The sequence below is a fragment of the Phaenicophaeus curvirostris genome, chromosome 18, assembly GCF_032191515.1.
Source record: "Phaenicophaeus curvirostris isolate KB17595 chromosome 18, BPBGC_Pcur_1.0, whole genome shotgun sequence".
NCBI classification, from domain to species: Eukaryota; Metazoa; Chordata; class Aves; order Cuculiformes; family Cuculidae; genus Phaenicophaeus; species Phaenicophaeus curvirostris.
In genome coordinates, this window is record NC_091409.1 from 7,212,412 (window position 1) to 7,234,978 (window position 22,567).

Below are 22,567 nucleotides of genomic sequence, written 5' to 3' on the forward strand. Positions count from 1 at the left end.
GGGTCCATCCACGTCTTTGTGCCTCAAAAATAAGATGACAAGAACACAGCTTCTTGCAGCCAGAGACTGATGGATAACACCAAAGCATAAAATGCAAGCATTACCAAAGCACTGCTAATTTCATTTGCTCATCAGTTTATTTAATTAACTGAGTCTTCAGGAAAAAAAAAAAAAAAAAAGAAGTATTTGCAAACTGCCTGTATAAAATGTCTTAGAGTTGTAAAATAAAACAGATGGTAAAATCACCTTCTCTTGTACCAGCTAACGACCAGGAAGGAGCACAGCCCAGAAGCAGGAAAGCTGATTCACAGCCTTTTGATTTTAGCCCCCACACGACAATGACCCTCAAGCTGGGTGAGAAACAGACCCAGAGGAATAACAGGAGCTCTGCAGTCAGCAGGATCCCATTCCTTCTCTGCAGGTCTCCTCCACACACACCAATGCAAACTGAGACTAACCCCCTGACAGCCAAGGAGGCTGAACTGTCACGACAGCGAGTCCAGTTTAGGGTCTAAACCTTGTGATGCTGAGAAGCACCTGAGTTTGGCATGCAGGAAAACACAGGGAAATGTCCAGCAAAAAGAAAGAAAAGGCCAACGGCTGGTTTTAGAGCTCTGCGTCCCTTCCCCACATCATTAGGGCCACATGCTCCTCCATGGCAAAGGTGGCAGAATGCAGCCCTGGTGCTTTTTCCTCTCCGTGAAGCTGCTCCCATCAGGATGGGAACATTTCTGCCAGGAGCGATGCCTCGGCCATCAGACCCAGAGGAGCTGCCCAGGGCAAAGGGATGCAAAACAAACCCAGATCTCCAGAGAGCTCAGGCTTAAAAAGGCAGCGCCCTTTAGCCCTAAAAATTTGCTGAAACAGCCACCTATGCCGCAGGGAGGGGAGAGCATCACAACAGCTGCCAGTCAGGCTCCATTTAACTTCACCGCTAATTTTGGGTCTTCCTGAAACTGCAACTCTGAATTCAAAGTCCTTTAACACAAATCTCCCTTCTACGGCAGTAAAGTTCCCCTGAGCTGAAGCCAGATTTGGCCCCATCTAATATTTGGACCTATTGGCTAATTTTCATCCAATTTTCTGCCCATCACTGGCTCTCCATTCTTTGGCAATGAGGAGAGAACCGTGGGTTTGCCCCTTGTAGGAGGTTGCTGTGTGAGCTCGGTGGGGCCAGCACATGCCAGCAAGCCCAGGAGGTCCACGAGCTCGCAGAAACCAGCTTCCCCAAGCTCCCCCACTCAGCAAATGACAGGTTTGTTCCTTCTTATATCCTTGTGCCAGTAAACACAACAATAAATAGCAAGCTGCAGGAGGCAGATGATAGTGTGGTAAAAGGTGGAAAACATCTAAAAATTATTTGAAGCAGGGAGGAGAATAGGAAGAGAGGGCTATGGAATATATACTCCAAGGAGGAGGAGCTGGCTGGCTGCTGAAAGGCAGCAGAGGCAGGGGAGGTTCTCCTCCTCACCTTGCAGCTCCTTGCTCCGAGTGATGCTCGGGTCCCTCTGGGTTAAGGTCCCCAGACTCAGCTCTGACATGGGACCCTACCAGCTCCAGCCTTGGGATGGGCTGGGAGCAAGGCCAGAACCACAGGTATTGGACCCACAGTCTTTTAAAGCTCACAAGTAACAAGGATACAGGGCATGGACACATTAAAGCTGAAGAGAGATTATCTAGCTGCCATTTCAACACGCCGGTAAATCAAAGTCGATGGGAGCCATATGCTCTGCTGGGAAGCATCCATCTCGTTGCCAGGGAAACATCCTTCCCGTTAAAATGGCAGGCAAAGGCTCACAAAAACCTGGTTTTAACCCCCTTTTCTCAGGCACAATCCAAGTCCCCTGGCAGCTTCCCCAACCCCACAGCATCATGCCTTGCTGCTGCCTAAAAAAGCTGTCGCAGCTTAACTGAGGAGCATGAGAAGGGGATGGTGCCTCTCCACTGGGTCTGGGGAAATCAGAACCAGCCTGACAGCAGTGAGACTGCTTCCAATTTCCAGCTTGCTCTCAAGCCATTTTCCATAGTTTATTCCCTGGGGAAAAAAAAAAAAACAGGATTGCCTGCCCAGCTCATGTCAAGCAGCCCCACTCAGGGATGCTGTAGGTGTGTGGCTGGGCATGGATGCATCCAGCTGTGAGGCAAGACACTTCTAGAGCAAGATAATAACCAAAGCAGGACCACAGCCTGGGTTACTGCTGCTGAAATGCAGCCTTTTGCAAAGCAGCAGGCACCCCTTGATTCCTTACAAGCAGTGAGCAACAATCTGACTTTGGAAATCACAGCAAACTGCAGCCAGGGCTTCAGGCTCCCAGAAACAACAATAAACCCATCCCCGAGCTCAACAGCGGGCTGGAGCCTGCCCCTGGCCCCAGCTCTCCTCCTCCACATCCACATCTTCGTGTTGCTCCCTCCAAGCCAAATGGTCGTGGCTCAGAAACATGGTCAGGTCAGTTTGCTGAGGTCTCTGCCAGCTGCTGGAGCAGAGGGCAATGGGGAGGGGCACCTACAGAGGGTGATCTGTAACCCAGCATCATGGAATTCACGGCAGCCAACAGTCGCCAGCCTATTAATGCTAATGAATTTGCATGTGATTTTGCTCTAGATAGAAGATACAGACAAACAACCACATGGGTACTGGGACAGAACACAGGACATTCTCTTGCAAAGATGCTACTTCTCTGTGTTTACATCCAACCTCAGCCTCTTGTGACATTTTTTGCCTTTTTTTTTTAAACTCTTGTCATTTATTGTAAATCCCAAAAGCAGATGAAGCCAACTGTTTAAAGTACAGAACCAGAGTATTTTCTGTTCTGATAAGTAGCTGTGCTCTAACAACCTTTGTTTCTGATCTCTGTTACGCTTGTCTAACAGGACAAGTGCACATCCTAAAGTCTCTCTGTCTGTATGGGAAACGGTTATTGATGCTGGAGGAGGGAGAGGATGGATTAACAGCACGAGGAGCAGGGATGCTGGGTTGCGCTGCAAGCAAACCATGTCACTGGATTCCTCCATACCTCAGCTCCCAGTTTGGGAAATGGGGATAAGGATTTCCACGCAAGAGCACAGCTGACGTGAAACCCACACATAGCTCAAGACATGGCCATAGCCCTCAGCAACCAATAAATCCTAGAGTAGAAGAAAGCTTGGCACAAAAAGCACTGCAAAGCACACCAGTAATCAAGGCTCGCATGGACCAGAGCCAACAACAGCATCTTAAACGACAGCACAAAACCACCTGGGAGCACGCAAGAGCGACATCCTCCAGCACATGACACCAGGGCATGCCCAGCATCGCAGCCAAGGTGCTAGTCCTGCCCTACACAACATTTTGAGGCACTTGCTACAGTCTTAAATCCCCTTCCCAGTGGCTAACTTGGATTTTAACCCGAGTGGCAGCAGCCAGCGCAGAGCCTACGAGCGGATGCCGCAGCACGACTTCTTCATCAGGGCATCCTGCTCCTGCCAGAACCGAGAAGGAGTCACCTTCACTTGGTGGCATCATAGCAAGATCTCCCTGGCGACTCATCAGCCGGCGCCAAGATATGCTCGGGCTGTCTGGGAATTATGTCACCAGGCACTGTAAATATCAGACGGCCCTTTTATGATCCTGCACGCTCCTTCCTATCTCCTTCTTGGCTCTGAGCCTCGCGAGTGGTCTGTGCTGTGTGTTGAGGACACCGACAGTGATAAAAAGCAATGAATGGATAATAGCCAGGTAGTATTTTGAGTTACAGCATCATCAGCCTGCTACTAAACTAAAGCAGGAGCAGCGTGCTCCATCCTGGTTGTGTAACCCAGCCTCACAGGACATTCCCTGTAATTACAGGGCCTTTCCCTGCAGTCCCACGGGGGCCGTATTGCTGCATTCATGAAAGCATGCTCAGAGTACACCTTCCTCTCTAGCACATTTCTTTCAGTCTTCCCTAGAAACAGCAAAGAGCAAGAGGAAGCAGAAGACAGAAAAAAATGGTTTAATTAATCTTCATTTAATTTCTGCTGCACTTTTAGCAAAGGAAAAATAAGTAAGCCACCCCATCAAGGTCTGTGCTGCCTCCCTGGGTTGCTCCACCAGCCTCTGTGTGGCTCACATGGATGCACATCCCACCAGCCCGCCGGGAATGCCATCGCAGGGCCACGCTTAGCTCTGGCCGCTGTCCCTGACTCGTGTCCCACAGGGATGCAGCTGCAGGGTAGATGGGCCTCCCCAGGCACAGATGGGGGCTGGCAATCAATTAGCTTAATGAATTTCTCTGGGGTTTTTAATAGCCATCTGTTCCCACGTGGAGAAGGGCCAGAAGAGCAAGGCTAGGTGGGACTGGAACTTGTTTTGGAGGATCAGCCTGTTTCTCTGCAGGGAGCTGGGACTTGGGCAGGTGCTCTACACCAAGCACACACCTGCACAGCAGCTTATTTGCCTTGCAGAGTGTTTGTCACAAGGGCCAGCCAAAATAGCAAATTCAATATAAGTGCTCCCCAGGTGCCCAAGTTCTTGCGTATGGATGGGTCAAACCCAGGTAACGTCAAGTCCTGTCTACCAGCAGGTCTTCCACATTTGGCTATTTCCCAAGCACACGGTGAGACTCAAGGTTGGGATACATCTCACCTACTTGTAAATGTCTACATCCCCATCTCCCAGTAAAAATAGCAGGACAGAGACATCTTTAGAGTCCCATTCACTTGCCTATTCAGGATCTTCCATCACCTTTCCATGTATTCGTGACCTAAAATCATTCCCCCGCATACTAAGGTGGGTTAATCCACTGCCAACTTCAAGCCAAGTTCAGACCTACATTGAATCAGTAAATTTCACACAGGCTAAGCCTCAGCAGCTTGCTCTGTGCCACTGAGCACGACTTGAGATTTTTCCACCACCCACAAACACACATCAGAAGGAGTGCAGGCTCAGGACCTGGAGGGGCCACTCAGAAAAGGCTTCAAATTATAACTAATATCTGTTGCAGAAAAAAAAACATCATCAGCAACAAAAGGTCAATGCAGACATTCTTTCTACTGCTCATTAAGAGTTATGGTAAGAGAGAAGCCGCTAAATAAGAATAGCATTAAAAACATCTAGGCGTTAAAGCAAAAAACATGGAAAAGAAGAAAAATTCAGTGCAAACTTCCATGACTGCATGTCATTCCAGGCAAATTGCAAAGAACTCAGGAAATTCTCCTTTCCTCTAGGTCTTTTTCTTTCCCTACAGGAACAGCCAGGACTAAGAAAAAGACAACCACAGTGATGTGCATCCAGTAGCCACAAGGACCGAGCCATGAGGTCACGCTAACAAAGTTTCTTTATTGCTGATACGGATTAAATGCATTGGTCCCTCAGGCTGTGGAGACAGAGCCCTCATGAAGTGCCAGCAATTTATTTCAAGACATAATGACATGAAGACTTGTCCCTCTGGCTCAGGGTGATGCTTAATTGGGTGTGAAGGCAGCTTTTGGATGAGCATTGCCATCGGCATGCCGGCTCCTTTGCAGCTCCCCAGAGAGCTGTTACGTGAGGGACTCTCCTTGCACCCCCAAATTCCTAAACTCACAAGCAGCAAGGCAGCTTTCTGCACAGCCATCAAGCACGGGATGTATCTGAAAAGGGCTACCCCAGGAGGAATGACACAATGAAATTCCTCCAGACCTGGCACTGGCAATGTCTCAGAGGAGTCCATCTGCATTAGCCCATGGCACCTCTAGTCCCTGCTGTGATATCAATGGAAAATTAAACCCGCTCAGAAATATCTCTTCCTAAGGAAGAAAAATCCCACCAATCGAAAACCCAACAGTATCAGCAAATCAACCTCAAGGGAGAAAAGGAGGTACAAATCACGTTTCCCCTTGATCATGAGCCACGGCAGAGCAAGATTTCCTCCTAGTCACGGGCACACAGAACGCCGTGTCCCTACGAGCAGTCCTAGCAGCTATGCAACCCCGAGATGGACAAACATCTCATGCAAACTCCTACCCATGCTCCAAACAGCCATGCTCCTTCAGCCAGGAGAGCTGGGATCAGCAGCATGAAGCTTCCAAACGATGGGACCAGTTTGAGGGCTGGTTTTGCTGCTTATTCAAGCCTGGAGTCTTTATAGAGAGTCAGGGCAGGATCCAAAAGCGGAAGAGAGACACCCACTCCCAGGGAGTGTAACACACACACACTGAAATAAATAGCTCCCTGCCTGAGGCGATGACTCAGGAGTCTCACTAGTCCTTAAAGCAAAAATCATTGCTAATAAACTCCAGGAAATTTAGAGGAAGGCCCAGCGAGATGTTAACTGGACAAGACATGGCATTCCCAGCCTTATCAGACAGAGAAGAAGAGGAAGGATGAATAACTACATTATTAAACCAGGGTTCTAATGGAAACCAATGGTTCCACCAGCCTGAGCCCTTCAAGCAGCCTTCCTGTTTCAAGAGCAATGAGTAGACCCTGGTACTACGGAGAGATTTTGCTTTTCACTGCCTCTCGTGGAAGCATTCAGGCTTAACCACCATATGGCTTGAAGAGGCAGGAGGCAACACGGCCTCACTCCCTTTTTGTCCAGCTTTAATTTATTAGATATTTATATTTAACTCCTCTGCTCTCCTCTTGAGTGAAAGGAGTGCTCTTACATACGTTATTACGTTCTTCAGATCAGGTAATGAACCTCTGAGCAAGCATAAACTCAATTAATGTTCGCTTTGAGACTCTGAGTTGTGCAAAACCCCATAAACATGCAGAAGAAAAAAAAATTCCCAGTACTGTCATTTTGCTGCCACATGTAACACTTGAACAGCGAGAAAGCGGGTAAGCCCAATTCACAGCCCTCTAGGCGCTGCATTTCTAATGAAGAGCAAGATCACAGCAAACTGCTGCTGTTTATGGGTGATCCACATCCCAAGGAAGAATATGCCTTCAGAGAAGCATAGAATGGTTGGAAGGGACCTCAAAGCCCATCCAGTCCCACTGGATCAGGGACTCCAAGCCCCATCCAACCTGGCCTTGAACACCTCTAGGGATGGGGCAGCCACCACTGCTCTGGGCAACGGCCTCCTCTCCCTCACAGGAAAACATTTCTTCCTAAGATCTCATCCCAATCTCCTCTCTTTCAGCTGAGAACCGTTCCCCCTCATCCTATCCCTACCCCTCTCTGATCAAGAGCCCCTCCCCAGCTTTCCTGAAGCCCCTTTCCATACTGGAAGCTACTCTAAGGTCTCCCTGGAGCCTCCTCTTCTCCAGGATGAACAACCCCACCTCTCTCAGCCTGTCCTTGTATAGGAGGTTCTCCAGCCCTCGGATCAATCCTCTCCGTGGCCTCCTCTGGACTCACTCCAGCAGCATCATGTCCTTCCTATGCTGAGAACTCCAGAACTGAACGCCATACTCTGCTTCCATCCTCTCAACATAAAGTTAATTCTGCTAAGGTCCTCGGACTACGGGATTTCCTACTAAGATAGGATGGCCCGTGTCTCCAAAAGTCTGCTTTTGCCAAAGCCAATCCGCACTTTCTTTTGCAAACCCAAGGGGCACACTGGAAACCAACCCACCAATTCCAAAGCAAATAAGAAGCCAAACAACTACTTTACGCCTTTCATCTCTCTTGTTTGTTCAATGCAATAAGTCCTTACAGCAGGGACCGAATCTTTTTTGCCTCAATGTGCACCACAGAAGCTCGTAGACTTCTCTTTCCATTAGGGGTACATCCACGCTGCTGTAATATTAATAGAGAATTGCTTTCCCCTTGGTATTCATTTTAAGTATTATTTGACTGAAGTTTCTCTTTTTGAACCACATATTCATTTTTTTCAACCATATCAAACCAAAGTTGCAACAAACGCACACAGCAGGTACCTAGACACAAGCTACTCCATTCACTCCAGAGAGGGCGACGTACGTGAGTCACCTTTGAGTCAGGATCTCTGCTAGCTTTTCTTTTTCCTGGGCATCATAACTTTATAGAGAGTGACAGCATATCTGGGGAAGCTGCATTAGGATTGCCTGTCCCACTGCATTCATCCACTGCGGTGTGCGACAGCAGCTCAGCTATCGCCCCAGCTGTATTTTGCTTTGACACTGTCACCTCCTCAGGCTGGCAGAGCTCTAAACGAGAAAGTAGGACTTCCAGGCAGATCAGGGTTTGTTTACAAATCAGGCATTTGTGAATCCCTGGGAAAGACCCTCCGGAAGGCAAAAAGACTCTGCCTTTTTCAATCTTTGTCCAGAAGAGACTAAGTGCCAGCCACAATGTACTGCCAGGATCCTCAGATGAAGAGCAGTTGCCTCCTAAGCCAAGCAGGAGCAGACGTTTCCTTTGACCTTGCCTGTCCTACTCTCCTGGGGAGGCATTAAAAAAGAAGGATCTGTGAATGAAGACTGACCACCAGGCACTACCTTCTGAGAGCCTCAATGCAACTGTAGCCGCTTAGGAACTGTAATCAGTATGAATAAGGCTTGATTGCCTGCTGATTTCCCCTGGGTCTTGGGTTGCAGGTCTGCAAGAGTTGATCGGGGTTTGCTATAAAGGTTCCTTTCTCAAAACTGCTTCTCAAATGTGGCTGAGAGAACATGGATCATCTCAGATCCTGGTCATCCCATTTCAATGTGGATAAGGCTCACCTCTCACGTTGACCTTACCCGGCAGGTTCTGGCTCTAAACATCCCAGCTCCTACAGGCTGTGGCAGGAGGTTGGAGATGCCTCAACTCACTCCAGTCTTCAGTTCAAAAGTGTGTCAGGCTCTGTCTTCTCTCCCCATTGTCTGGACTCATCCAGCCAACTTTTAACAAAAGTACGCAAGGGAACTTAGGCTCCCTCTGTCATCAACTGGCATCTCCAGAAGGCAGACCTGCCCACCTAAGATCTGCATTAGTGCTCCTATGGGATTTCTGTGAGGAACCCAGCAGGTATCTGAGCATCACCAAATCTCAAGTGAAAGCCCACCCTATCTGCAACATCTGGACATTGTACAACCTGAGGCAAATGGAGTAGTTTTTTTGACTATAGGGGGCTAAAAGCCATTGCATTATCCTATAGCAACAGCTGTCTCTGCACTGGAGACCTCCTCTCTCTGTGACACATTGGGAATTGTGGAATCATAGAATGGTTTGGGTTGGGTTGGAATAGACCTCAGAGCCCATCCAGTTCCACCCCTGCCACAGCAGGGACACCTCCTACAGGATCCAGTTGCTCCAAGCCCCACCCAGCCTGGCCTTGAACCCCTCCAGGGATGGGGCAGCCACCACTGCTCTGGGCAACCTGGGCCAGGGCCTCTCCAGCTTGACAGGAAAATATTTCTTCCTAAGATCTCATCTAAATCTCCCCTCTTTCACTGTAACTGGGAACATTTCACACCAACAAGGACAGGCTCATGTTTGCCTAAGATGCATGTCCTAGACAAAGTTTAATCCTTTGTAGGAACCACTCTCCATCTTTCCCAGCTCTGCTGTGTCTACAGGAGATTACATAGCAAGAAAAGGGACTGACATCTCCCTGCTACCACAATTTAAAGAGGAATTCGTCCCTCAAGAACTGACTAAGAAACCAGTTAAGCGTTCAGGCTACCTTAAAAGGGATTATGCAGGGCTAAGTGTTTGCTGCTTAAACCCCAGAAGCCCAATACCAAATTCATGTGCTTTTATCCTTGTAAACCCCACTGATGCCTGACAGGCAAACCCTCCACCTCGCTCACCCTGCCCCACCAAACTCTCATGTGCGTCTCACCCTGCAAATGGCCCCTCCCTCTGCTGCAAGGCAAAAAAAATTTTAAAAAACCAACCAAGAAATCTGATTTTTGCAAACTGCATCTCTTCAAACAATGCCCATCTTCCCTTTAGCGTAGGATGTGGGGCTTGGTTTTTGGGTTATTCCTTCTTATACAAAATTGAGCTGTAGGAAGATCCATCTGGTTGAGGTGTGTTGCAGCACAAAAAGGAGGTCATCCGGAGGATCGGCTTGTTTTTCATTTCCCTTAATGTCAGTGTGGGGTGAATGTGATGACTGGAACGTGACACATTAAAGCGACTGAAATCAGGTTGCTCCCACCAAGCTCTGACTAAGCAGCTGGAGAGGAGCTCGTGAGGCATCACACCATGGATGCCTCCCTGGTCCCCAGGGCAGACACAACCATGCGACTGAGGGCATCATCACTAGACATCAAAGCCCATCACCTTCATTAAACTCAGCACATGTGGGAGATCCATATTGGCCCTCTCATCCCACAGACTTAACTAGGAGTTTGGAAGGAGAACCCAAGAGGTCCCAGTATGTCACTGGTGGATAGGCTGAGTTGGGTAGCATCATACCTGCTATCAATATCCATACCTGCAGCTGAGGGTTTGCCATGAATCACCACCCCGTGGTACTTGGGGATGGATAAATGAGACTATCAAGCTAAATTTGCCCCTAATTATCAAATGCTATAAAATCAGTATAAAAAAATGTAAGTGGAAAACAAAACAAAACATGAGAGCTGCCAAAAAATTCAAGCCAGGCAGCGGAAAAATGGCTGAGGACTCCTAGAGTCATTTAATCTGATGCAAAAGATTATGTGGGAATAGTTCTATATTAAATAACCATGTTTCCATCAGTATGTAAGAGTCAGAAAAGAGGCCATCTCTGCACTTATAAACCCTGGACTATCAGGGAAGCAATTGCATCAACTCTCCATCCCCTCACCACGCCAGCCGTGGCCGTGCTAGGACACAGGCAGTGCAGAGAGGAGACTTTCTGGAGAGAGGTGTCTTCTGGCTGGGTTAAATGGGAAGAACAAATGGGATGGGGATGGCACAAGGAAATTTTAACAGAATTAAACAAGGAGGAAAGGTTCTTCCTTGTTATAATTTAAGTCCATGCACTTGCTTAATTAACTGAATGTATGGTGCAGAGTATGCGGATAAAAAAATGCACCCAAACTATTTTTAACACAGTTAAAAAGACGCATTAAGGTTGTAAATTCAAAGTAGGAAACAAGAATTGCGTTGGCCCTCAGCACGCAGCTTTAAAAGAGTTTGAATAGAGGCTGTGTTTTTGCTACTGCACCAAATCCAGCCCCCTCCTCTTCGGCTCAGGGGCCAAAGAGGAGCAGCTCACCCAGAGGACCAGCAAATGTATCTTTGGACACATCAGGCTACAGGGGTGCCCAATGCAAGTACCTTGCACACAACACAGCAATCCCTCCTGAAATAAGATGGCAAGTAGCAACAAAAACCACCTTCAAGCATCACAGCTCTTCAAACCAACACCACTGAGCACAAGACAGGTTACAAAAAACAATGTAAAAGGACCAAAAGAAAAAAAAAAATTTAAATTACTGAAACAAATAAAATGGAAGATTTTGGGGAGCAAAATGCCTCCCTGTGCAGAGAACTGCCTCGATTCTAAGTGCTGCTGCATCCCTCCAAAAGTCTGGCCTGCTATTTAGACACAGCTCAACTTTTCAAGTTTCAGCTCAACCTTGAACAGAATGAGGCCACGTGCTGCATTGCTAAGGCTCTATTACAAAAAAAAAAAAAAAAAGGAGGAAAAAATAGAAAAGAAAGATGGTGAGAGAAATGCTGGGAGAAGATGGGAGACAGGGGATGCTCAGACCTCCAGGAGCCAGAGTTCACACTCAAAAATGGGACCCACCAGGCTCAGCTGTCCATGGGGCTGCACAAAATTTCTGTTATATATATATATATATCTGTAAACACAGCTCTCATGAGCTGATCACCCAGCCGTGCCAGTGTAGGAAGAGCTATTAAGCACACAAACAAATCACAACACAAATATAAAGCAGAGCTTTTGCAGAGGCAACATCTGAGATAAGACCACGCTAGAGGGTCTGGGGCTGAGGGGCTTGGGAGTTGCTTTGAATTTCCCTAGTTTAAGCATGAAATGGTGCAAAGGGGAATGAGTTACAACAGGAAGATGCGAGGGAAGAAATCTGATGGATTAGATCTAGGATGGGGCATTGGAAATAAATGCAACTTGCACAGGCATCTCGAGGCAGCACATCAATCTCCCGGTGCAACACCAGCCTGGCAGCTGGGCTTCTGCAGACAAGCATCCATCAGAGGTATTTATTCAGAGGCACCTCTCATATTTACTAAACCACCTCCTAGCTGGAAGACTCTTGGCATCTGGGTGCAGCACAGCAGCTCGGAGCAGCTCCACACTTAGCAATGCAGCTGGGTCTATACACATCTCTACAAGATAAAACCCAACCTTGTATGGTCACATTCATTCACACTGGAAAGAGGTTCTAAATCTTCATGCAAGAAAGTCCCTGTGAGCAGCGGGAGCAGAGGGACAGGGGTGCTGGCAGATGGGGTCGGGGCAGAAGGACGAGTTGTGCACAGCTGGAGATGGCAGCAGGAGGGGTTTCCCTATCCACGGTCTTCTTCAGGACTCCTGCTCCTGTGGGATGAAGGCTAACAGTGCTTTTGTGCTCAAGGCTTTGGCACAAAACAGGGCTTGAGGCAGGAGATGGCACGTCCCAAATAGCATGGTGAAGGCACTGCATCAGCCATCAGGCATTGAGGGTGGCTCCAGCTCCCCCACACAAACTTTATGACCTTGAGCCAGTCCCCATCCTCTCAAATCTTTGAATAAGCAGCCGTTAAGCTTTTTATCTGACCATTCTGTCTGGATTATGGACTTCTAGTTACGGAAACCTAGGAAACCCCCTCCCTGCCTCATTCAGCTCATACAGATGTGGCAAGGGCCACACCAGGGTCACCCAGGAAACTGAGCAATAACTGCTACATGGGCTTGTCCTGGAGACTTTTTATGATGCTTACCATACCTTTCAGCACTTTAAATAATATATTAGCAGACTGTCAAGGCTAAGCCTATGATAGGGATAGTTCAGAAGACTGGAGTCCATATAACTTCCCGATACACTGTAAAAAATTAATTATATCACTGATGCTTCACAGACGTTGGTGCAATTACCACCTCAGCCCTGAAATCAGCCTCCATTTCCCAATGGGCACAGGGGTGCAGGTCAGAGGATGGTTTTCTAGTGGTTACATCTCCCAGCTGCTCAGGCATCTGCCCCAGGGTGAGCCAGGGAGGCTGCCCATGTCTTGGCACATCCCAGGCCAGCAGTTTCTAATCAGAGGGCACCATGTGGTATCACAGCAGGTACAAGTGGAATCACAAGCCCTGCAGAAATGCAGCTGCTTGGGCTGGGTGGGGGGAGACACCTGGGGGGTTGCAGAGACATGGTGAGAGTGTGGGGAGTTCTTGGGAAAGAGATCTCTGTCAAGAGATCAGTCTGGGATCCTGATACAAGAAGGGTATCAATGCCCCTGCTCCTGCTTCACAAGGATTACTGGCTGCCCAAGCAAACACCACCACAGAAAGCCAAACAGGCCAGAAGTTAAGACAGAGTAGGGGAAGAGACAAAGATGTTTATAAAGCCATCGTGCTCAGGATTACCCCTGCCACTTGGCTTTCAGCCCCATCTATGTTAGCCCCGAGCTGGGGTCTCACCCCTGTATTTAATAGCATCCAGGGCACATTGCACACAACATCTCCCCATCCTCAGCGCTGACACAGCTCATGATTTGAACGCTCAGCCCCTGCACACTGTTCTGGAGGGTTTGGTGACACAAACCACCTACAACTTCCAGAGGTCGGCCCTGAGCATGGAGGATGCTCCCAGTGTTGGGCTTCGTACTCCTCATGGTTGGTGCAACTGAGCTTCACAGACGCTCCCCCCTTCTCCTTTCCCATTTCCCTAGGGAAAAGAGCTCCCCTGGAAGACCCCAACTCGCTGTAGCGCACGGCAAAGCTCCCCCTTCCACCGACTCTGCAAGCAGACTCGGCAACACCTCCCTTGAAGGCCTCAACATACAAAATGGCTGAGGACCAGAAAGCACATCCAGGCACCTTATCTGAGAATAGCGTAACAGCAAAAGGATGGGAGAAAAACCACAAAAGGCCCCCAAATTCCACTTGGCAGGGCTGGCAGAGGCCCTAACCATGATGAAAAACACACAAACACAAAAAAATAACCATCGGCACCAAGGGAACAAGCACTTCAGCCTGAGCCCAGGCCTGCAGAAGAGCCTGGTGGGACCATGGAAAGTCCCAGAGGGAAAGGAGTTGCAGTAACACAGCAATTTATCTTGACCCTCCCTTTGCAATCCTGTGAGCGACGGGAAGTCATCTGCGCTGCCTATGCAGCAGTGCCCTCAGCCACGGGCATCCCCGCACCCCGCAGGGTCGGGGTGGGCATCTTGGGCCAAACTAAAGGGGTGGCAGAGGGGGAAGGAGCCCCCTGGGACTGCTCCTTTGTTTACCGCTCCATCCCTGTGCAGCCCAAGCCCCAGACACGGATTAGCGTGTCTTTCTAGACACATCTCCAAGACAAGACAGACCTCCAGCACCCAATGCAGAGCCCCAAAACCAACCCCAGCCTCCAGGCTTTGCAGCAGCCAAAGATGGGGCCAGGAGAGAAGGAGGGCTAGAGATGGGGGGGGGAAAAAAAGGGGGGGGAGGAGGAGGAGGGAAGGAGAGACAGTGCCTGAGCAGAGCTTTTTTGTTCCTTTGCTCACAGCATTGCTATGGTGATTTCAAGCAAGACGGAGGAGCAGTCCCTATCCATCACACCGACCGCAGGAGCAGCCCCTTCCCCCGCAGCCGGGGTGGGGGGGGGGGGGACAGGGACTCGGCGCATCGCACCCCCTGGCTCTGCGGGGGCTCCCCTATCGCCCCCCCAGGTCCCCGGTGCAGGGTGCCTGGGCACGGTGCCACCCCGCACCGGGGACAGAGCGGGGCTCCGCTGCTCCTGGGGATGGAGGGGGGCTCAGCATCCCCCCAGGATCCCCTCCCTGCACCCCCTCTGCAGCTGGAGCATCCTTCCTCTCCAGCAGGCATCTGGGGGTGGGTGGAGGGATGCAGATCCGGACCCGCTGGGTGCGGGGAGGCTGGGATGGAGGGGGTGCGGGAAGACAGACCCATCTGAGGGTGCATGGGGGTCTCTCCCATCACGTTTGCCCCCCCCCTCCCCCTCCTTTTTACTCACACGTATGCGTGGTAAATGAAAGCCCAGCCCCGCGGTCTCTCCAGCACATTGTAGAGGAAATTCTGCAGCTTGCGGTAAAAAGCATTCCTTTTCGGGGGCTTCCCGCTGCCCGAGACCCCCGAGCGGGGTTTGCTGAGGATGCTGCCCCTCTTGGTGCTCTCGGAGCCGGCGATGAGGAGCGCCCCGTCCCGGCTGGAGTCCGGGGCTCCCGGGTCCAGCCCCACGAATCCCACCTTCAGCTTCTTCTCCGCCGCTGGCCCCGGGTAGACACCTCCGTTGCGGGATTTCTGCACCATGGTGGTGGTGCCCGGGGCGGGGGATGGGGGGGGTTGGGGATGTGGGGGGAAGGGAGGGAGGGATGAGGGGGTCTGGGGGCGGCGGGGGGCTCCACCCGCTCTCTCCCCGCGGCGGCTCCGCGCCCGGCGCTGGCGAAGCCGCAGGAGCCGCTGCAATCGGCTCCCCCAGCGCCCCGCCCGCCGCCCGCCCCCTTAACCCCCGCCCTGCCTCGGGCTCCGACTCCAGCATCACCCACCCCCTCCCAAAAACGAGCCGGGTTTGCCACCCGAAAGGAAAAACCGAGTTCTAGGCTCTTCGCCGGAAATCAGGGTGATAGAAACGTGGAATGGTTTGAGTTGGGAGCTTAAACATCGTCTAATTCCAAGCACTTCGCACTGGACCACGGCTCAAAGCTCCATCCAACCTGGCCTTGAACATCTGCAGGTGTTCACGCCGCTCTGGGCAACCTGCACCCTCGTTGTGAAGAGCTTCCTCCTAACATCCAGTCTCAATCTTTCCCCTTCCAATTTAAAGGCATCCCCTCTCATCCTATCGCTCCAGGTCTTTGTAAAAAAATCCCTCTCCAGTTTTCTTCTAGCCCCCTTGAGGTACTGGAAGTTTGCTATAAGATCTTCTCGAAGCCTTCTCTTCTCCAGGCTGAAGAACCCCAACTCTCCCAGCCTGTCCTTGTACGGGGAAGTTCTGCAGCCTTTGGATCATCTCATCTCTGTAGCCCTGTAGATCCAGCATCATCTACCCCAGAGAAGGTTCCAGCATCCTTCTCAACATCAAGGACTGGCACCTTCTCCCTGCCCCCAGGTCAGGGTCCAGTGTCCCCCATCCAAACCAGGACCTGGCATCCCCCCACCAATTCAGAAAGTCATAAAGGTCAGAAAAGACTTCGAAGATCATTCAATCAAACCACCACACAACAGCACCAGGCTGACTACACCATGTCCTGAAGTGCCACATCTATACATCTTTTGAACCCTTCCAGGGATGGGGACTCCACCACTACCATCTCCAGATGTGTTGATGCAAATCAGCTCTTCAACACACCCTATTGTTATGGTCCAGCATTACTGTTTTCCTCCCCATACACCATGGCTGGCTTCTGCCCTGAGGAATATTTCCCCAAGACACAGAGTCACAAGACTCAGGAGAAGGCACGTAGACTGTAGAAGCCTGAGATAAGACAGAGCTACCTGCCCCACTCAATTATCCCCCATGGAAAAGGGTCATTGTGTAATGGGAAGACCTGCACTCAAACAAAGTCAAGTCCAGGACCATCAACTGCTACTGCATCGAGTTTTCCACTCCTTAAAACCCAAGTCATGGATGACCTGCTCACTTCCGCATGTTCATTGTAAGTAACGAACTCTTTAGGACCAGGCCTTTTGTACGTAAATAAAGTTGCAAGCTCAGATGGGCTGCTTAGGGAAGCAGCAAAGTGGTTGTCCAACACTGCATGAGGTGCAGGAACCGCACAGGGCTGTGTTTCAGTTCACTTGTGAGGGCCAACAGTTGGAAAAAGCAGTCCTGCCACTCACACGTATTGCTGACATCCTTCTCCTGACATTCAAATGAGAAAAATCAACATAACCCTGCAGAGAGTGTTTCCCTACTCCTGGCTCAGGTGTTCAAGGCTGGGTTGGATGGGGCTTGGAGCCCCTGATCCAGTGGGAGGTGTCCTTGTCCATGGCAGGGGGTGGAACTGGATGGTCCCTTCCAACCCAAACCATTCTATAATTCCTGGTGCCTCGGGAGAATCCTAAAACCAGCTAATGGACAAGAGAAGTATTGAGACTAAACCAGCTGCTGCTTACCCTCCAAATTCTACCACACAAGTTAAAAGAGGAGCCAGCATGGAGCAGCCCTACATTTTTTATGAAGTGTGTTTCCTGTGACCCATATTCTCTCCAACACATGGATAGAAGAGAAGTCATCTCTGCAAGGCAGGCAGAAAACTAAAGCTGGGTTAAATAATGGAAAAACAGATCTGCAAGTATGTCAGCGAATAAATTACTCAATTCAGCAAGGGGCCATTCTATTCATTATTTGTGAACACTTGTAAGATCATTAGTGTTCTTTAATAAGGTAGCCAATTACAAATGTGTCTGGCACTAACGTACAAAGTGCATTATTACAGATCCAGCAACGCAGTCCAAAAGCAGGAAACATCCCCCTCCACAAAAAGGACAACAAACAGAAGAAGCTATTTTCAATTAACAAATACAAGATACTAATAGTCTGTGAGCCCTGAAGAAGAATCTAATTTCATCACATTCCTCTTTCCCTAATTAGTTGGTCATTTGCGGTGTCACACTGCAGCATAGCTTTGGGCATTGTGTATCTCCTAGAGCATCAAAACCAGGGGTGGGCCAAGGGAAAGCATAGGATTTCATCTTTCCCCAGCTTTGGATGGGCTGAGGAAAGACACACTATGGTTGTAGCAGCTGCCAGGGCTTGTTGCTTCAAAACCTCAAAGACAAGCAAGCCCTTGTGAACAAGTGGCACCAAGAATGGTCTCCTTGTATAAACAGAGCAGTCCTTGGGAGCTGGAAAAAGCCCAAAGTTGTGGATGAAGACACACTTTAGCCTTGCTCCTTCTCTCTCTTCACCATGGCCTCTTTGGGTATCTTCAACTCAATTCTCTACAGATAATATTTCATGGATTGGCACTGCAAGTTGCAGTTGACTGTTCAGAAGAAGCGTGGCTGCTTGGAGAGGGCTTTCCCTCTGGTGGCAGAAGAGGGGATCTGGGGCCCCTCCACCAAATCACGCTGGACCCCAGGCACATGGCTTCCCACTTTCATCCTTGCCTCCCCAGCCAGCTCCCAGCAGCTCCTCCTCAATCCGATTTGCACAGTGCCTGGCGAGCTGCAACCCTGAGATGATCAGTGGTCTCTTGGGAACAACTGGAATCTAAACACTCATCAAGCTGTGATGTCCTGCCAAGGAGTCTGCAGCAGGTAATTTTGAAGATGAAGTTTGTTGTATTGCTCCTTCTGCTGCAGGGTGGAAGAAAAGACACAGCCACTAACACCGTGTGAACTAATGAGGTATATAAAAGCAGTACTGGGAAGGTGCTTTTATCTCATCCAAGGACATTATGTCTCCACAAACAGACTTACCAAGTCAGTTCTTTGCTTTCAACACTACTGATGGCTTTAAAACACAAATACCACAGCAGATAGCTTAGACCCTGAAGGGAAGTCAAAGTCTACCAAGCTGTGTTAAGATACACAAAGTCCATGCTCTGTCCCTTGGCAATTTTTGAGACATGGTGTGATATGACTGGTGTGAAATATAGAGAATGCCTGCAGGGAAATATTTCTGTTTGAAACACTGAACCAGAGCCCTTTCTCCATGCCCACACAGCTGGTGGTTTGCATGAACTGTGCTATCCGTAACCTGGGTTTTGTCGCTCACAGATTTCTTATAGATCTATATGCAAAACCTAAAGCTGATGTCTGTCTCCCCTCGCATGAGAGGCTGGACCACCCAAACAAGATTAAACTGTCAAGAGCAAAGGCGCAAAAGGAGGCTGAGGTGAGACCTCATCGCTGTCTACAACTGCCTGAAAGGTTGTTGGGGCAAGTTGGGTGCTGGTCTCTTCTCTCAAATAAGATGTGACAGGATGAGAAGAAATGGCCTCAGGTTGCACCAGGGGAGGTCTAGACTGGATATTAGGGAAAATTTCTTCAGCAAAAGGGTTGTCAAGCACTGGCAGAGGCTGCCCAAGGAGGTGATGGAGTCCTCAGTCCTGAAGAGGTTTAAAAGACATGTAGAAGTGCTTAGGGAGATGATTTAATGAAGGAGTTGATAGTGATGGGTTAAGGGCTGAACACTGTCTCCGAGGTCTTTTCCAACCTAAGCAATTCTAAGATTCAATGAAGACCTATGCCCTGTTCATGGTATTAAGGAAGGGACTAAAACCACTTTGTAAATCTGGAGTTGTTACGGACACAGGGTTACAAGCAGATGCAATCGCTTTATCTCACTGACCTGAAAATCTCCTTCCTGGAGCTACCTATGACTTGGCCTGAGCCTCCCACTGCCACCAGAGGGGACAGTAACTCTAGCGCTTGAGGCTGTGGCAACCATGAGTGGAGATGAAGATGCCAGTGTGGTAGGACCACCTTGAGAGCAAGATGGTTTCAAACAGGGAGCTAGGCAAAGAGAAGAAGTCTTTCTTGGCACTCTCAAATACAGTATTACCATTGATTTTTTTTAAATTTCTTCTTTTTACCAGCCTAAAGTGAAGATACACCAGATGGCTGCCCAGTTTCAATCAAATCTGACAGCCTCAAAGCTAATTAAATTTGTGACAATTTTCATGAAAATGAGAAACCTAGAGAGAGGAAGAAACTCCCTAATGCCTCATCCTTCTCCAAAGGGGATCCTGAATCATGATCTCATCTTTATCAGATGCCAGAGAAGATGCCTACAAGGACACCACCACTCCCAGCCACTAAAAAGCTTCAGTCAGAATTTGCAAACAACATGTGGACAAAAAGCCAGGCTTCCCTCCTCCCAACAGAGCCACTCATTTTATATTAGATATTTACTGAAAGTAAAATTTCAGTGCCACCATCCATCTTTCTGTCCTGTTCTTAGACAGCATCTACCTCTTTGGATGCTGCTTCAGCAAAACCTGGGACAAATTATGCCACAGGAGATTGGCTTGAGCAGCATCTGGAAGCATCTGAGGGCATGAACACAAACCTCCAAGCTGCTCTGAATTACCTGGGAAGGTAATCACTTCCTAAAAGTGATTAATATTGCTGATATCTAAATATTCATTTACACTTTATAGCCCTAACTGTAAAGAAAACCTGTTACTGCGAGGAAGAACTTGTCTGGGCACGTGGAAAGAGAAGCAATGGGGAAAAGCGAAGTTACAGTGAATTTTCCTGAATTAAACCAGACTATGTTCAGAGCATCCACAAAGATGAAAAACCCCTTGGTCGCACAGTGACTGGCACTCATCCTGTTTCCCCGGCACCTCAAGGCGACCCTGCTTCCCCAGGCTAATTCCCCACCAATGAGGTCTCCTTCCCCACCTCTATTCTTCATGATTCCTTCATCATCCTCCAGCTCTGACTCTTACCCTAACCTCCTTTGAGATCACACACAATTCCCTTTCTTCATTTATATTGTTACCTTGAAGGTATTTTTAGCCTGTGACCACGTTGCCCCTGCTCCTTCTGTAAATTTAGCACTCTCACATCTCCCAGCACTCACGTTCTTCCTCCTGACCTCCTTGGTTTTCTGCCTCTTCCTGCACCCATGAACACTAAAGCCACATGAATCAAATTACTGTCACCCCTGTACTCTTAGACCTAATTTCCTAAGACAAGGCTGCTTGTGGTCCTCCTCCCCCTACTCCTGGGGCCACCACAAGCTCCTGATGGAATTTCCCATCAGCAGCTCCTTTCCAGTTTCTCCAAACGACCACTTCGCTCTTTACAACTTAAGAGCTTTACAGCAATAAAACCAACCTGCTTTTGCATAGCAGCTCTTCCAGCCTTATCATCTTTCAGGAGCCTGGGGTCCAGCCCAGGACAGACTCTGCTCCCAATAAGGCATCTCTCAGGACAAGAACTGCATCTTGGCTGGGACCCAGCCCCATAAAGCTCATTAGGTGCTTTGTTCCCATTCAAGCACCTGCCTCCCACCACCTTCAAAGCTGCATTGAAACCTCCATGAATATTTAGGGACTGGAGGTTGTCTTCAGAAGGAGGAGAAGAAAAAAAAAAACCAAACCCAACCCATATTGGAATAGCTAACAAATCTGACACACCTTACCTGAGAGAAGAAGAGCAGAGATCCACACAAGGTTGCAGACTCCTATTCTGTTGCAAGAGGAGCGCAGAGAAGCCAAATAAATTGGTCTCCAAATGGTTCCAGGTGTCCTGGATTAGGAGGGGAGGGGCCTTCCAGAGCCAACTCACCTGGGCAGGCTACTGTGAGCGTTTCTTTCCCTTTTCTCCTTTCTCTCTTTCCTCCTTTCTTGCTAACTCTTTTTATTGGTTTGTTTTGGTTTGTTGGGTGATTTTTCTTGCTGAAATGTCAAAATCTCCACATTAGGCAGGCAAGCCAACCAAACTCAATCACTGAAATACTGAAAAGCTTCAAGGCTAATTATTTTATCTTTTCATTATTGAAAGGGAGGTTTGAAAAGCTTCCAAAGGTAAAAATCTGCTTTCCATTTTCTTCATGTAACTTTTTTCTTTTCGAAAACCACAGAATGGTTTGGGTTGGAAGGGATCTTAAAGCCCATCCAGCTCCACTCCTGCCATGGGCAGGGACACCTCCCACTGGATCAGGGGCTCCAAGCCCCATCCAGCCTGGCCTTGAACCCCTCCAGGGATGGGGCAGCCACCACTGCTCTGGACAACCTGGGCCAGGGCCTCCTCACCCTCACAGGAAAATATTTTTTCCTAGGATCTCATCTCAATCTCCCCTCTTTCACCTCAAAACCACCACCACCCCCCCATCCTCTCCCTGCCCTCTCTGATCAAGAGCCCCTCCCCAGCTTTCCCGGAGCCCCTTTCAGCACTGGAAGCTGCTCTAAGGTCTCCCCAGAGCCTTCTCTTCTCCAGGCTGAGAAATGTCAGAGGGAAGATCCGGGTTTTTTTTTGCTTTAATTAAGGGGATTGCTTTTGATCCACGTTTCAGGTTAAAAAATGCAAATATTCTGTTGGGAATCTGCCAGGCAGGCCTGTCTGTCTCCGATCTCCTGCCTCTGTCAGAGCATTCAGTGTGTGATATGCAAAGAAAAACTCTTGTAGCAACAAAATTCATAGTTTCTCTGCACCATGAGCTTTTGCTGCAGGCTTGCTTCAGTCTTTCAGCCTGGGCACTTGGGAAAACAAGAGAGCATGAAGGGACACAGGTTTATGTTTTATTTATCTTTAACCTGAGTTCCTAAGGAAAGCTGGTGTCTGCCATCTGCCTCTTCCCTTCTTTAATAACTGCAAAGCTTATGGGCAATTAAGCTCACTAAAGGTAGGGGGAACATTTCAGATTGCGGCAAGTGAAAGTATTTGATGAGAGAGAGGACAGAAACCCTAAAATTCCCCATTGAGGGAGATGGTGATGCACGCACACGACTTGATTGAACAAAAACCTCCCAAATGACTTTTCAAAACATAAATGCATGGGAAACCTGAACCCCACCTGGTTCTGTGCCTCGTGAAATTGCTGGTTTGACCCCTTCTGGGTCCCGTGTGGGGAGCCTCTGATAAACATCTCTGTGCCTGGGTACCCAGCTAGGCAGGCAGGAGCCTGAAGGGC

At 49.0% G+C, this 22,567-nt stretch overlaps 1 protein-coding gene across 2 annotated transcripts in view; it reads right to left on the reverse strand.

Annotated features, from left to right (window-relative positions):
• The window catches only part of KCNQ2 (potassium voltage-gated channel subfamily Q member 2), a 65,921-nt gene extending 50,629 nt beyond the window's left edge, over positions 1 to 15,292 (reverse strand). For both annotated transcript variants that reach the window (XM_069871905.1, XM_069871904.1), the window contains exon 1: positions 14,990 to 15,292. In XM_069871905.1, the coding sequence (XP_069728006.1) occupies positions 14,990 to 15,285 (296 nt within the window). In that variant the 5' untranslated portion in view covers positions 15,286 to 15,292. The remainder of the gene's footprint in view (positions 1 to 14,989) is intronic.
• Between the last annotated feature and the right edge of the window lie 7,275 nt (positions 15,293 to 22,567).